Raw genomic sequence first — 16,779 nt, 5'->3', positions numbered from 1 at the left:
CTGTCACTTGGTTAGACACATTGACTTAAGGGGTAGTGTGAGATTGTGCAATAAAATATATGAAAAAATGTAATTTTGACGGGTATGAACAACACATAGTGCTTGATGGATTTGATTGGATCATCAAGTGGATTATTAGTCTGTGCAGTTCTGCTCTCACAGATTATAATCTATATCATTCACATTTAAGAAAGATTAAAGTTGACATATTGAATGTTTTCAGCATCTTTTGTAGTAAAGTGCATTAATATGATTTTGTATTTACATTTTCCTTTAATTTTTACATCTAGTTTGTTTTATTTAGTTCCTTTTTATATTCAGTTAAACTGGATTTTTTTGTGCTTGTCCTTGTTTGGACCATTTAACTTCCCGTATCCTGTCATTTGCCTCCAGTTTGCTCAGAATGATTTCTCTGCGCTTGCACTGGCCACATTTCCAATCCATTGTGATTTGTGTTTCTCTAACTTAACCACACGTTTCTGTATTTAAACAGTCTTGTTTGTCACATTAAGTTATTATTGCAGTAAGTTTTGCTTTTCATTTAGATATCATATTGCTTTTCAGTGATTGCATGAATGATGTAGAAATAGGATCAATTTAATTACGGCTACTTTAAAAATAAAACAAATAGAAATAACTGGAAGTGAGAGGTGAAATGACTATGAATGTGAAAACTATTAGCTAGCTGCAAATAACCACGTGAGTCACCAGCTCCCCTCAGACATAACGTACAGCATCCAAACCATCTCCCCGCAGCTATGCTCTATTAACCCCCCCCCCCCCACCTGCAATCCCTCATATCATAGACTTCAGAGAGCCAATCAGGTCCCACTGCTTACACTTGACTGGTTAGTTTTTGTCCTCTCCAAAGTGTTCAGAGTGCGTGATAGGTTAGCCATCTTCCTGTCCAGGCTAGAAGTGTTCCGAGTTTGGACACTTATATTTCCAGCACCTTGTTGGTTAACCCGACTTCGCTCCAAACTAGTTGAAGTGCGAGATGGGACAGTCCTTTCTCCTGTTAAGGTATCAACAGGACGTAGTTGGTTGGCTCTTCCTCTGTCCAGATTGTTCATTGTGTTGAACTGGCTGCTTCTCACATTGTCCACAGTCCCGGGGGCGCCTGATTGGTTGGCCCGCCCCGTCTGCTGATTATTCAGGGTTTGTAGTTGACTGGTCCTGTCTCTTTCTGGGAGTTTGGACTGAGTGGAACTACTTCTGTCTGTGTTAATAGTCTGTATCCACTGTCTGTCTCTTTCTCTCTCCAGACTGGTATCTCTGCGTACCAGACCACTCCTCTCTCTCTCCAGGCTGCTCTGGATCTCGGCTCTTCTAGCCAGAGCCTCTCTCAGCTGGGTGCGGAAGGTTTCAATCTTTCCCTGCAGCTCCTGCAGCTCCCCCTCCCATAGGCTGGTCTGAGCCGCCCTGTTCCCCAAAGGAGAGAGGACCAAACCAGTGGAAGCCAGAGTCGAGACGGGTCCTCCATTGGCGTGGAGGCTAATCTGAGGTGGAGAGGTAAAACTGCCCAGGCCGCCCAGTCCAAACCCTCCGAGGCCCAGTCCGGGCCGTCCAACCATCCCAGGCCGGCCTCGCACAGATGCAGTGTGTGTGCGCAGTCGGTAGCTGTGAAGCGTTTCCAGGTCAAAGTGAACACGTTTCTCCTTGTGTTCATGGGATGGCGAGGAGTTTCCAGTGTCCCCTGCTGTAGTGGAAGCAGGGAGGGATGTGGAAGGAGACGGCGGAGGAGGCTGATGCTGTTTCCTGTGCAGGGTGCAGTTCTCTGAGATACAAGAGGAAGGGCTAGTGAGAGAGAAAAAGATCATATATTCAGTACAGATGTGCAACTACATGCATAACATTATAAATGGCTTTTTATAAAGCATAAAAGTATCATGTTCAGAAATAGCAATATGAATATCAATCGAATCATTTCAATTTAGCAAACTTTGTTTCGAGTTAAATGTGTGTGATTAAATGTACGTTTTTTTTTTGCCAGTGAGTATCGCAGAGCACTTTGGCTTCACCTTCATCTGTTGTTGTTTTGAATAATTTGATTAAATAATTCTAGTAGACACTATCTGGATTAACGTTTGACAGATATCTTGAGTATCTGCTGCTTGAGCTCCTTTTCACTGTGAATACAAAAGATTTTCTTAAACATTCATTTTATTATAAAAAAAAACATGTTGGAGTAGCAAGAGCTTTAATTTGATTTATTTTGACAAATCTTTTGTTTATTGGAAATTTGCCTGTCTGCTCTCTTACAAAGAATGTGATGGCTCTGTATGGTGCATACCGTATGAGACTGTCAGCAGAGACAGTCGTACATCTGAGATAAAAGAGTTTTTAACTACATTTTAATCACAAGAACCCTTTCCCATGCACATGCAATTTCATAAAATCCCACCATATCTATTACCAAAGCTCAGGTTTAGTCTCTATAATAGCTTGTGAAATTGCTAAACTTTAAGTTAATAGTTGTTAACATTTGCAAACACAAAACTCAAACTCAGCCATTCATAATGGAGAAGATAAAGTAGGCATCACAAGCTGCAGTGGTTGTGAAAAAAAAGAAGTGAATTTGAGCAGTAAGACATTAATCTCACTTTCACAGTGATTAGGTACAAAAATAAATATCCAAAAGCCATGAAAATTTGAAGGCTAAAGTAGGCTAATCTTTAGTAAATGCAAATCCCAGATCATTTTAAATGACTGAAAACGGTGACATGACAGCAGATTTTATCTCTTTTGCAAGAAACCAGTGGAATATCTCTCTTACTTTATTTCAATCTTAATATAATACTAGGATATCCAGTAGCCATCCATCTTTACATAGCTGTGCTGTTCTGTATATTTACAGACATCTTTATGTAAAGACACAAACGGAGAATCTTCAGTAAAGAAAGAATTGTGTGTTTTATTGTTCCTTATCCAGTTACACGTATGTGCTTAAGTTCCTTCCAGTCTTTCCTTTTACAGACCAAGAATTCCTTTATTAAATTGTTACATCAAGATAGCAGAAAGCAGTACAAAGCTTTCACCTGGAGGCAAAGACAGAGATTTTTCTTCTTTAAAGAAACTTGTTTTCTCCTTTCTTTTCTAAGAAGATCTCAGATAAGGAGACCAGAGTCGACATTGTCAAGTTGTTGAGGTCTTCAAACTACAAAAGAAAGCCTAGATGTCTTGATGAATAATCTTATGGCTACTGATTTGAGTGTGTGTTTTCATATGAGACCAACCAAAGGGGCATAATAGCCAACATGCTGCTGTGGATATGATGTATCTTTGCTGCAAATGTTGCTAATTGACCTACTTTAGAATATTAATGCATAGTATGGCTTTCCCATAGTAAAACTAGCATTGCCTTGGACTATTTTGTATGGAGGAGAGAGATGCAGTTTTCCTGTGTATGCAGGTGGGATGTGTTGGATCAGTGGGATATGAAGTAGCTCAAAGATATTCATTCATGCCAAATAATTTATTATGTACTATATAGATTTCGAAAAGTCCAAATAACATACTTTCACTCTCTTAACAACATAACAAAATCTTATTGCAGGAACTTGTGGATATGTTGTGTAAAAATGACACAACTTGTATTTAACAGCACATTTTCAGATTTAGTGGTGTTGCATTGGAAGGAAAATGTCAGTGAGCTCATTACTTTTGGTCAAGGCCGGACAGCTCCTTCCCAACATCCTCGTATGTGGTATTGAGGGCTCGGTGAATTTTCTGCAAGCAGAGGAGATTATTAGTAAAATGAAATTTTGTCATGACTTATCCGATCTGTTAGAAATCCGACGAGCTAGAGAATTATTTCATCCAGTCCTTCTGCACACAATGGCTATGGAGCTCTCGGTAATAATAATAATAATAATAATAATAATAATAATAATAATAATAATAATAATAATAGGATGATGATGATGGTGAAGATCAAAATAGGAGGACAACACAAAGAAAAAGGCAGTTCTTCTTTGCTACAAAAATATAGACAAGTTAAAAGTATAAGTTACTTAAGTCCATTCGAATGAAATTTTTCAAAGCTTAGGTTAGTTAGAACATCTCCAAACCAAGTGATAAGGTAAGCCTGTTTTTAAAATTTCCTTGTGCATGTTTGTCTGATGACGTGTGTGTGGAGAAGATGAAACTTTCATTATGGATGGGATAATCTGGAGAGATTGAGTCACACATCATATTTTTTACAGAGCTGAGCTGGTTTTGTGAGTAACGCTAGAGGCTGCCTGGGAGGGCCTGTCATCTTGGAGAGATGCAGCAAACAAATATAAGCAGTCTTCATATCAAACTACTAGTTTCATCATTCACTCGAAGGGAAAAGAAATGGCCACAAGCAATTAGACTGGTAATGGGAGGAGATGCATGGAAAAAAAAGGCCTTTGGTTTCCCAACAGTGTGACATACTTCTTAACTTATCTTTAAAGGCAGAGTATGTAAGATTTCAAGGCGATTCTTTCCACCACCAGGTGGCAAACACCAGGTGGTGAGCAAAACCACAAACCTGCTACCTCCACAAACGACCACAGGTTGGCAGTAATGAGCAAAACTCACCCCTCACCCCTCCTCCTTGCCAGCTCCAATGAGGGCAGGAATCGCTTGTGAGCTGTAGCTCAGAGCTGCTCTGCAATAAATGAGCTTATACTCCCCCTACTGGTGGAAAAAAAAGTACTTTTTTTTTTACTGGTCAGAAAACATTCAAGAAGGGTCTTTGTCATTAATTAAACTTGTAATTTAATAACGCATCAAATATGGACAGACTGGAACCTACATGTTTAAAAAACTATCTAATTATGATTGCAGTTATTTTTTTAGTTAATTCATTTTGAAAATATTGAAAATTTTACATACTCTACGTTTAGGATGATTCCTAAACAGTGTATGTGTTAAGTGAGCTTCACCTTTCCTTTAGTTAAAAAAACAAAACAAATCAAAACAAAACATGCAACCCGAATCAGATATGAGTCAAAGCACACTTTAAACTTATTCCAAAGACAGGCATAGATGCAAACTGTGGGCACGAGCCAGTTAATAAAACACGGCTGCGAGAAAACATGCTTCATTTAAGTCATTTAAACGAACTAGTAAATTTATAGGCTAGATTAAAACTTAATTAGGTAATTAACAAAGTTCTTTATTTGTGCTAATTAATGCAATTAACTTCATATATAAAAAGGTCAAATTGAATCTGTCCTCTATAACATATGGTATAATCAAGTTTTAGGAGAAATGTTGTCTCTTATCAAGTGTTATTATAGGTTTCTAACAGCAGAGGGTGCAGGTTATCTGCGAGTGATGCAGGCCAGACTATCTCACCAGCAGCAGTTGTGTGTGCATGAACACCAGACAGTAACGTGAAGATTATAACTTGTCTTTCAGTATTTTTTTTCTCTCTTCCTGTGCTTCAGTGTTGAATGTTCCATCAGCATGTGACAGAAAGTGCATGCGGGCTCTCACTCACCTGGCTGGTGTGTAGCCAGTACTGCAGAGTGCTTGAGCGGCGGAGGCGGGGAATCACCAGGTGATAGAAGGTGTGTTCACCTGCCAGGGTCAGCAACGCTCCGCCGACTCCCATACACAGCAGCACAAACAGGCCTGAAAAATGCTGGATCCCCATCTGCAGAGTCTACGAGGGCAAAAGACAGACGGGACAAGGAAGTTCACAGAGAAGAAATGCAGAAATGAATGATTTATCTTCACACAATTATCATTAAGGTCACTTTGTGTGAGTAAATTCTGTTGCTGAGTGGCTCGTTTGGCCGTGCAAGGCTAGATTAGAAACAAAAGAAAGCAACGGTGTGAAAAAACATGGAGGAAAAGGATGGGGAGAAGCTGTAAGGGAGGGGGGGTGGGGAGGGGGTGTTAACAGGGAGATGGAAAAAAAGGAGACATTGGTTAATTGAGAGGCAGTTTTTTTCCTATTCGGTTTGCCCGCATCACCCCTTGACATAATCTCTATCTCATGATTCCTTCATGAGCCTGGAGGAAGTAGAAGAGGCTGAGAGGACCTCTTTCAGAGCTCTGTAATCATGTTTCCCCCACCCAGCTCATTTCTGCTCTGCCTCTGATGGCAATTAGCCCCATGCTGACTCAACAAATTCATCAGTGACAACAGTGACCTCCTTTTGCTCTCAATCCAGAGGGTAAGTCCGCACTAATGCCCACATTGTTTCGGCGGAACCCTTTCTTTATGGATGAAGAATGATCCCTTTCTGCTGGGGGTGAAGTTAAGGTTGTGTAATTGTGTTTGTTGCCAGGATTTAACTTTAAAGTGGGATTAAAAAAACAAACAAAAAAAAAACAAACATGGCCCACAGGTTGCTCTCCATTAAAAAACAATGGATATAGATATATATGCGGGTTGCTTTGTCTGGATATGTCCACTCTCTTAAAACGGTAAAAAGAAAAGGGAGAAGTTTGAGTAGCACGCACAGAAGACCAAAATGTATTGACTCCCAGAGGGCATGTGCCTGAAACTGTGAGGTCAGTGCAGCAGACTGAGTTTATGTGGGTTTTATATGATGGTGTGAAAGTGAAACTGTCTGTGTATGTATGCTTAGCTGGCAGCCAATCTTGTCTGTGTCCCAAAGGGAGACTCATTTATAGGAGAACACCAGCGGAAGGCTTTGCTTTACACACAACACACGTACAGAATATGAAAGCTGCCATTGATGACTTACCTCAGTGACTGCAAAGACTCTCTTTCCGCAGGGTACGACTTTATACCATTTGTCATGTAACATGTCCATGAAGCCGTCTGACTTGTAGCGACTCACAAACTCTGACACGTTACGGGCTAGAGGAGAGCCCTGGGGGAGGCCTATGCCATAGCCTGAGAGAGGAGACAAACACAGATGATAACTAATATGCATGTAGAGCCGTTAACAACAAGCATGCCTGCAGAGAAGACGGTCAAGCCTGGTGTTTTCATGGAGGAAAAACAGGTAGCTGATTGCAGTCAGCCAAAAGGGAGATGCCCTCTGGAAAAAAAAAAAGAGATTTACAGGTTTTTATCTTTCACTTTAAATCACATCAACCTTTCTGCATAACTAGAGCGTACATGCCAGAAAGCAGTGTGTACGGCTTTTCCTGCTCAGCATTTGTGTGATGAGATGAATTGCAGTCGCAAAGTTGGTCATTCTAGGAATTTTTCTTTAATTTTCTTTTTTAATTCTCATGAGTAGCTCAAGTATGGCTGCAACCACATTCTATGTAAGAGGAGACAAAAAGTTTGAAGCTCTTGGTCTACTCTTATGGCTTTGTAATGCATATAAGACTTGGGCTGCACTGCGAAACTTTGCATGAGAAAGCAAAATGTCATGTCTGATCCTGATTTCTCTTCTCAGTACACGAACAGCTGTCATTTTCGGGCTTGTATCAAGCCGTCTGCTTCCAGCTTGAAAAATCTTGTGGGATCAAGCCAGTCTCGTCCCTTTAGACTTCCCTTCATGGTTCACAAGTCAAATTTATATAGCAGGTTTAATCTTTGCCTCATGCATGTGCTTCATTATTTAGATTTTATTAGAACTAACTCAATTTCAGGCAGTTTTTCAAGACAGCTTGCTTAAGGACTATTATATAGTATGGGAACCTTTATGTTAGTGTAATGGGCCGCCTTTTATTGGAAATTTTCTGATGCTTAGCAGCTTTCTACAGCAATGGAATCTGGTTTGTCAATACATTGTCAGATTCCATAAAAATCAGCCTGTCAGCATCAAACATTGAAGAACTCCCTACAACTGACCTACCCCGACCTCATCAGTATGAGCCATCAGTTGCAAAGACGCCTTTGGAGTCTGTGATGCAGCTCATCCACTCTGGACTCACTTCACAGTCATCCCCTGCAGCTACAGACCCGGTTTTGCAGAAAAGCAAGAGCAGGAGGAAAATAATCTTTATATTCTAGCCATTTTTTTCTCTTTACGAATCTGTGACGTTAGGATTGTGTAAGCATGTTTTCTTTTTGTGGGCTGGGTTTTACTTCTTGCCAGAAACCTTGTTCTTTGTAAGGCTTTTATTTTGTTTTTCTTTTGTGCATCCTCAGTGACCCTGGGACTTCCTGCTGTTTGTGGATTCAGCTCACCTGCTGCAGATCACCACCCTGTGCCTACTTAAGCTCCAGTCTAAACATCACCAGATTGTGGTATTATGAGAGTGTAAAGAGGACAACTCTGGATAAATTTTAATTTCCATCAAGTTTTGAGTGTTCCCTCCCCTAAAGTTTCTTGTTCTTTGTGACCCTTTTCAGAGATCTCTGTAAAGACAGGAGCAAGTCTTACTAGGCCACACTGTGCCTCTGCTGGACCACTGCACTGCCTCCATCTCTGCTGTTGCCTCACTCACCTCTGTTTTGGAAGGATCATTACTGAACACAGAAGTTTCATCCAAGTTTTAGTTCAGCCACAAATGGTCAGTACTAAATTCACTCGGATTTCTGGATTTTCTACATTTCTCATAACACTAATTTTCCATTTATGGTCTGTTTTCTTAAAAAGGATCCCTATGATAAACACTTAGTTTATAACTTTCTGTCCTTTCCTATGTCGGACTGTTACCACCAGCTACTTAAACGCTATTTTTCCTTTCAATAACCATGAAAGAAGTTTATTTTAAAAGGAAGTTCATTAAGTTTAACAAGGCAGGCCTTTTTCCTCACATCTGCCTTCATTATGTGGTATTAGCGTTTTTCACCCTGCAATGCTTTGTCACTTCCATTTTCCCCACATTGTCAAACTCACTTCATTCTTACATTCTGTCATCACAATTCTGGTCCATTAGTCTTTTTGCATTCCACTTTTCAAGCCAATCAGTTTGATCCCTGTTGTTTAAAATAGTCTTCTGTTTCATCATGCATCTGCAGACTAATGTTTCTGCACAAGAGTTCAAATTTCACTGCTAAGTTACATATTTTCAGCTAATCTCTCTTTATTTACATATAATCACTAATATATTGACAAGCATCTTGACAGCATCTTGAAAGCATCCACATTTTCACATTTTTAAAAAAATTTAATTTACACAAAATTAATGGTATGATGATAAAAGCATTCAGGTTTATTCCTGTTATTAAACTTTTGTTTTCTCCAGGGCTAAATAGCTTGTTTCTGTCCTGCAGGAGAGGTGATACAGAAGTAAAAAGAAGACATTATCAAATGAAAGAAGCTTATAGACCCCTGCTACCTGGCCAAAATGAGTGATCAGGGATGAAATGCTTTGCAGACAGGTAACAAAGAAGCCAACGGTCACTGTGAGACACCTCATTTCTTCTGTGGAAATCAAAGAACTTTACAGGAGAACACCCATCAGTGCAGCCGTGAATACACTGGCAGAGTGTGGCAGGGTGGTTAAAAAAAACCCAATTGTTCTCTAGAAGGTACATGAAAGTAGGCAATAGGTGCCTGAAGACTATTTGGTCACAAGAGTGCAACCAAGCACTGAACACCATTTTGTTCAAACGTGTCTACAGGGAAAAATGGTGTCGGGATTGCATTTGGGGAAACTGTTTAAAAGTCCTGGAGTGGTACACACACAGCTGGATCTGAAACCAGTGGAGTAACTGAGACCTGAAAATGACTACGCATTACCCATCTTGGTTAAGCTCGAACAATTCTGTCCAGACGAGCTGTGCCAAGCTTGTGCGACTGTCCAAAAGACTTGAGGCTACCACTGCTGTTGTTGCCAAGCACACTTTAACCACACACCAAGTGGAGGGTCTGAATGCTAATGCAATATTCATATAAAAAGGGGTATCTTAGTATTTACTTTTTTTTCAATCAACAAAACAACCGAAAAACAAAAATGACAAGGCTTAATTTGTGCAGTGAACAATGGAAAGCCTTATTATAAAAGCATTAAATTTACTTGTACTCTCCAGAATTTCTTATTTTTCCAGAGGTGAAAATCCAGTGGCATGCAGAGCAATGAGACCTGGCACAGTAATAAAACATACAGCAGTCACAGGCGTAAAATTACATAACTGTAATATTTTTAATTAAGTAAGAGATTAAAGTACTTTTCCCACCATTGTTTATAGCTTTAATTTCTGCGGCCGCACATTTGTGTATCATTACTTGAAATCTGGAGAGAATAGTTATGTCACAGACAAACTAAAAGCGTATCTGATTAGCATTACGGCAAACATTTCTGTGAATACAAAGTGGATGAAATCTGTTCTTTAGCTCTTAAATCTAAAGACTCCCTGAGAATTATTGCTCTACAAGATCCCCCTGGGGTTGTTTGTTTCATTTCATCTGTACTGCAGTCAAACACTCGGCCATGCCAACAATCTTTTCATATATGTGTGGTTGTCTCAGAGTTGGCAGCTGTTTGTTGGCGTGTTTATGCATGTGTGTGTATTACGGTGTTGTCAAGGTGTGTGAGCCTGATGGGGGTTGCGGACAGAAACAGAGAATAGTGAAGGTTCACGTAACTGTCACACTCCACTTCCTACATGACAGAGACTGTCTACGCTTCCCCCCCTAATGCACCTACCCTCCCTTTTCTTCTCATTTTTCCTCTCTTTGTCTTTTCCTCTCTTCCCATCACTGTCTGAGGTCATTTCTCTCCCACCATTTCCGCTGGTCCTGTCCTCTCTTAGTCCCCTCCTTATCTCTGTCATCCCTCCTCTTTAGTTCATTTTCTGCTTCAGTCCATTTTTCCCTTTATCTTTCAGCTCCTCTCCGGAGTCCACTGCTTTGTCTCGGCACGTCTCCCTCCTCTTCCTTTTTATTTCCGGGCCGACAGAAAGCGTTCCTCTTTCATCAGCCTATCTACATCCACATTTCTTTGGAGCGCTCAGTCAAACAGTGAAATACAAGTGGGCAGCCACTTGTCATTTGTTTTGATTCTGCTCCCCAGACACTGGCATACTCCATCACAAGTCTTAAATCCCAAAGCCGTCACTCACATTCCCACACGCCATACTCACACAGGCACAGCAGAGCACACTGTGTTATATTTAAAAGCTTTTCATTCATCTGTACAAAGGTTTTGACAATGCAACTTAGAAGTAACCACTGTGAAAGCACAAATCTAATAATCCGCTGTTATCTTAAAAATATTAATTCTAGGTCTGATTATTGCGTCTTATTTTTGAATTTTCATTAGAAAAATCTCTTTGAGTTGCTGCAGTCAGTTTTTATCATTACTTTTACTAAACGCTGTGTATGATTTGCAAAACACTGAACACATTCATCTGTCTCTGACAAAGAAATGATCATGATGTCCTTCCTTGCACTTTGAGGCGCTGGCCTTTTCAGTGACCCCATGCATGACCCCTGTGGCTTCACACCACCACCATGTGTGAGAACACATATGTGCTCAACTGAAAAACACACCAACCAAAATCTTAGCAGATGTGCAGTGTCTGTTGTTCAGACAGTTTTCTGCCTCCAGTACAATAAATCAGCAGCTTGCATCAGCACTTTGGTTCCTGTTCCTGACATTTCAAACTAGACTAGTGTGTATCTTTTTCTTTGTCTATGTCAGTAGTTTTCAAACTTTTTTTTTTTTTTTTTTTTCTATAACCTTTTCTACCCCTTGTAGAATAATGCCTCAGCCAAGTACCCCTGAAATTTAGATTTTAGTTCGGGGTCTGCAAACGGCACAAAACGATCTCAAATGAGACAGACTAGATAAATAACAGCAGAATAATGTATAAATAATAAAAGCATTACATTTTTTCTTTTGTTTTAATGCAAAGAAATACAAGTAAATGATCAATATGTTTGTATTTCAGTATTTATAGTTTTTGTAAACATTATTAACCTGACATTTCCTGAGCAAATTAAGTACAGTTTCAGGTTTGTATTTTGCCTCAGTTTCACCTTTACATACTTTTATTCAAGTTGTTCTATTTGATATCATAATATATATGTATATATTTATATAAAAATATGAAATGTGATGTTGATTTATATCTTTATAGATTTATAAAATAAATTAGATTTATTTTTAAATTTAATTTTAACTTAATATATATTGAGTATTTTAATTTAGTCTTAACCTTAATTTATTCTATAATAATATATCTAAATAATATTTTTATTTGGATAAACATCTTTTATTGTTTTACTATTAAAATGTTTACATAACAGATGTATGAAATCAGGAAATATTTATTCACAGCTATTTGGATCTGAAAACTACAGATTCCCAAAACGACTTACATATGAGTGAGAACACACACTCCTACCCCGATAGGCACATTGGAGGGCAACTTGGAGTTGTCTTGCCCAAGGACACTTTGGCACATAATCAGGGGAAGCCTGGAATCGATCTGCCAGCTTTCCAGTGGAGAAAGGACCGTTTTTCCTCCTGAGCAACAGCCGCCCGTTACATTATAATTAAAGTAGTTTCTCAAATCTTATTTTATGTGTATATTTCCACATCTGTGTGGTAATTCTGACCACCTGAACTGACGCACCTCATAATACAAACTAAAGTCAGATCCGTAAAGTGAGAAAGAACTAACAAGCTATCTCTCTATTTTTTTCTTTTTTATTTTATTACTCACATACTCCCTGGAGTGACTCCAAGTAGTTTGAGGGGTACATGTACATGAAAAACACTGGTCTTTGCAGGATTTAGGGTTGACAACCTTAAGGTGGAACCGGCTTTATGTTCATTCTGTGTAGGGATGTTTTCAACACACATGGATTTTTGTCCAGTATTTTTTTTGACTACATAAATGTTTTTGAGCTTACAGTAGGAAGAAAACTGGAATATATTTTGACAGCCATATTGACTGACTTGAGTACATGGTAAGAAGTGTTTTCATCCCTCTGCAGCATTGGTTTGTGCACTGCTTGCAGAATTGACTTTCTTTATATACCTCACAGAAATCATGAATGTTGCACATTAGCATGCAAAAGGTTAAAGACTGTTATTATATAAGCAATAAAGCACAGACTTGATATGGGACTAAATGTATTTCTTTCTAAATTTGTGATATAAAAGCAAAGTGTTAAAGCATTTCATTTCGTTATTTTGTTAACTGGGTGTGTCATGGTGCTGACTGCGTGAAATTCTTTTTAAACAAAACACCTCCATTTTCAAAATTGTGCCTATGCAGTTATTAAAAGGCTGTAATAGACTCTAACTTTTCATATAATTTAAAAAAAGCAAACCCAAACTTTTATTCAGTAATATTGAGCAGGATGATGTTTCCCTCCTTTTTTATTAGATACAGCAAATGTTGAAGCAGTTAATATGGTATTGATTGTAAAGATTCAAATAGTAACAATAAGAGCTGAATGCTACACATCAGAGCTGAAATCTTGAACAAGATAAATGGCAAGAATCAGTTTAAATGTAGTCATCTAATCCCTTGTATGTCAACTTTTGTTTTTATTATGAACAGTAATTATTTTTAAAATGAAGGAATCCAGCAGCTTAAAATATTTCTTAATGTCTCACAAAACTTTGGTTCTAGACTATATAAACATTTGTCTATAATGTGAATAAATGAGAAACTACAAATAATGAAAAATGCTTGATGTTACAGAAAATTTTTGTTTTTCCAGTCAGTGCAAGTGTTTTTGGTATGATTTGATTGACAACAGTGTTCCTGTCAGACCTCATGAACAGCCCAACAAGTCTTATTCAATATAACTTATCAAAATATGGATGTTTTCCCTCTGCACATCAATCACAGACGCTCCATCTAGGGAGTTCAGAGGCCAAGGCTGAGCTCAGAACGTCCACTTGTTCACTCACCACTCGAACTCTCACTACGAGCGATGAGGGCCAGCAGCTGCGGATGCCTTTCAGAAACCACTTAGATGTAGAACCGCTACACAATTATGTGCTGGATACTCTGATTTCTGCCTGTATCATTTGAAAGGGTGAAAAAAAAAAGAGCCCCAAACACCTGCACAACATCGTTTCAATTTTTGGGTGAGCTGTAACTGAAACGCCTACCGTAAACTTTTCAATAAAACTTCTAACAAAAATATGTGTTCATGCAACTTTGCTTCCAGCTTCATTTCACTTCACTGCTTCCACCTCCATAAGCATGTTGATGGCTGCAGCCGCAACTCTGCTATTACAAAACTCAATTTCAGGTTGTTTATTCTTAAGTAATGTTATGCATGGAAATCAGTGATCATTAAGTGCTGCTCCAAAGTGCAGCTGATGCCCAGAGGTTGTTGTTGCTCACTCACGATAGCCACTTCACATAATGCTCCCATATTTACAGTTTAGACTGAGCAACAATAGTCTGAAATATGGTTTAATAATAATCTTCAAATCCTGCTGCTCAGGCACAGCAGGAGATGAGCCCCTGCGTGGTTGAGACGTCAAGCATAAATTTCATCAAAGAGACTTCTATTATGCATTATGCTCATCATGCACACTCACTGAGTATGAAAAAAACATTAACTTTCAGCTAACAGCCTAAGCTGTTAACAACAGCAGTTCTTGAGCGTGTATTTTGCTGTGTGGCAGTATCCGCTTGCAACGAGAACCCACAACTGTCAGGCATACTGCTAACATGAATGGGGTTGTGTGTGGTCTGCCTAGGTAGGTGGTCGTGTGAAGCAAAGTAACATCCACATGAATCTGAGAGCACAGCCAAAAGTTTTGCTCTACCACTACTGGATGTTTTTATCTTGCAGCGTATCCTGCTGCTATCACTTTCCCAGGTAAATATTGAACATAACTGGCCATCCACATGATGTTAAAGAAGATATGATTCCTTTATTGCTCTGTGACTCAGTTTTAACAAGCAGGTGGTCATCGTGGAGGCCTTGAGGTGTGAATTGAGAACAGCGTGGGACCAATCTGCAGATATGCAGCCCCATATGCAGCTTGCTGTGATGCACTTAGTGTTGTGGCATCTCTCCGTTGCACATGACTCTGCTAACTTCTTGCTCTTCTTTGGACCACTTCTGTGTTTGTTGGTGCAAACAGCTGCTAACTTATTAGACATGCTACAAGGTCATCCAGTCATTTCACCTCAATATTAGTTAAATGTTTCTTTAAAAAAGCAAGTTTTTTCTTTCTTTTTCTTAATTTTGCTCTCTTGCCTTGGCATTTCACACACATAAATGCACACCCGTTTGAGCTGACAGAGGTGTCTGTGTGTGATTGCTGTCAGATGTGAGCTATCCAAAACAACAGCCTCAGCCCGACAACAAAGTCTTCTGCCATCCTCATTCTGATCTGCAGACCTGCTCTGTCCTGCTTGACTGAACTTGCATAGACCACTTGTGCACACAGGGACACAGGATTACAAGCATGTATATATACACACACCGGCCTCACACATACACACCTACACGCAAGCAGTGTGCCGCTTCGTGTTCAGTAGCAATATTATTAATGGAGTGTGTCTGGGCTGTCGTAAACATCTCCCAACAGCACTCATTGAAAATAGACACACAGTGACTCCCCCACATCTCTTTCCAGTTAAGCAGCCAGAAGATTTCAGCAGAGCACCTTGCCTGCAGCGATTCCACTCCCCCAATTCTTCCGCCTCCCTGTATCTCCTGACCAAAAACCGCTCTATAAATCCTGCCTCACACGGACCAAACAACGCTTCCTCTTTTCTTTTCTTCCGTTCTGGTTCTCTTTTTCCTTTCTCCCCCTCCCGTCGTCCATCTGCTTGGGGTGAAGGTTTGTCTTGATTAGGGGACTCTGTTGGCTGGCTCTTTTATCACTCGCTGTGCAGAAAGGCACAAACTGGCAGTGGGCAAATGAAAGCCCTCTTTCTCCTTCTTATGCTCAACTCCCACCTCCCTCAGTCCCCAGTGGGCCCCTTATGTTTTTCTACCTTTGTTGTTCCTTCTCGTACCTTCTTCATCTCATGTACTTTCCTCTGGTTTTTTACAATCTCCTCCCCAAAATTTTTTTTCTCAATCACATTTCCTGTCTGGGTCATTTCCTGCTCTTTCTTCCAAAACCACTAAGACTTAGTTATTCACTCCCCTCCTACTCCTCATCACGCTGACGGCCACTGATGATTCTCCGCCTGCTATTTCATAAAGCCTGTGACTGAAGCAGTTGTCAAACAGACCCATTCTGGGTCATACCAATGAGATTCACTTTCTCATTTCCACAAACATTAGCAGAGCAACGGTAGTGTGTTTTGGCTTATTTTCTCATGCAGTGAAGAAAGCAGCACATAATCTGAAGTGCACAAGGGTTTTGTAGCTAGTAGGGAATGTGGGCGTGGGGTCTTTCTGAGGTAATGCTTTGACTGACAGAGAAATGACATCAAAGCTGCTGTTTGGTCCCATGTGGTACTTTTAGTAGTATCTGCATGTCTCTGAGAAAGGAGAAGGGTTGGATTAACACAAACACACGTTTGTACAGTAATCTGCATGCGCACGAATACGCAGAGGGCAAGCATGAGCATGCATGCTCATTCTGTCTGTGCAGAAACCAGGCAGGTTAAAAGTTTAAGGTTTAGCTAATAAATTTGTTCTGCCAGCAAAAAATGTTTTACTTTAAAGTCACCTTTAGAAGGCATATATATGGAAACGGCATGAGACCAGAATACCGTAAAAACTCCAATAACTGCATGAAGCTTTCATTTAGCACAGTGAAAGAAAGTCAGACTTCTATTAAAACGTGGACAGAATCTTTTTTTGGCAGGTCATCAGCAGTTTTAATTCTAAAAGTAATCAAACCAACTTCATCTGGGCATTTATATCTATGCAATGGATCCTATTACTGGTATAGAATTACTACTATTAGCAAGATTATTTCTCAGTTATATCTGGCTGTAAAAATCACACAGTGGACCATTATGAAGACATGATGCGT

At 39.6% G+C, this 16,779-nt stretch overlaps 1 protein-coding gene across 1 annotated transcript in view; it reads right to left on the bottom strand.

The window, feature by feature from the left end:
- Positions 1 to 821: 821 nt before the first annotated feature.
- grin3ba (glutamate receptor, ionotropic, N-methyl-D-aspartate 3Ba) overlaps positions 822 to 16,779 on the bottom strand; it is a gene marked incomplete at both ends in the record, with an annotated part of 88,291 nt that continues 72,333 nt past the window's right edge. Inside the window, 4 exons of the mRNA XM_079262146.1 lie at positions 822 to 1,797; positions 3,662 to 3,729; positions 5,474 to 5,638; positions 6,693 to 6,844. Of these exons, the coding sequence (XP_079118272.1) occupies positions 822 to 1,797; positions 3,662 to 3,729; positions 5,474 to 5,638; positions 6,693 to 6,844 (1,361 nt within the window). The remainder of the gene's footprint in view (positions 1,798 to 3,661; positions 3,730 to 5,473; positions 5,639 to 6,692; positions 6,845 to 16,779) is intronic.

The sequence above is a fragment of the Telmatherina bonti genome, assembly GCF_933228915.1.
Source record: "Telmatherina bonti genome assembly, chromosome: 22".
NCBI lineage: Eukaryota > Metazoa > Chordata > Actinopteri > Atheriniformes > Telmatherinidae > Telmatherina > Telmatherina bonti.
This window is presented reverse-complemented; position numbering and strand designations above follow the sequence as displayed.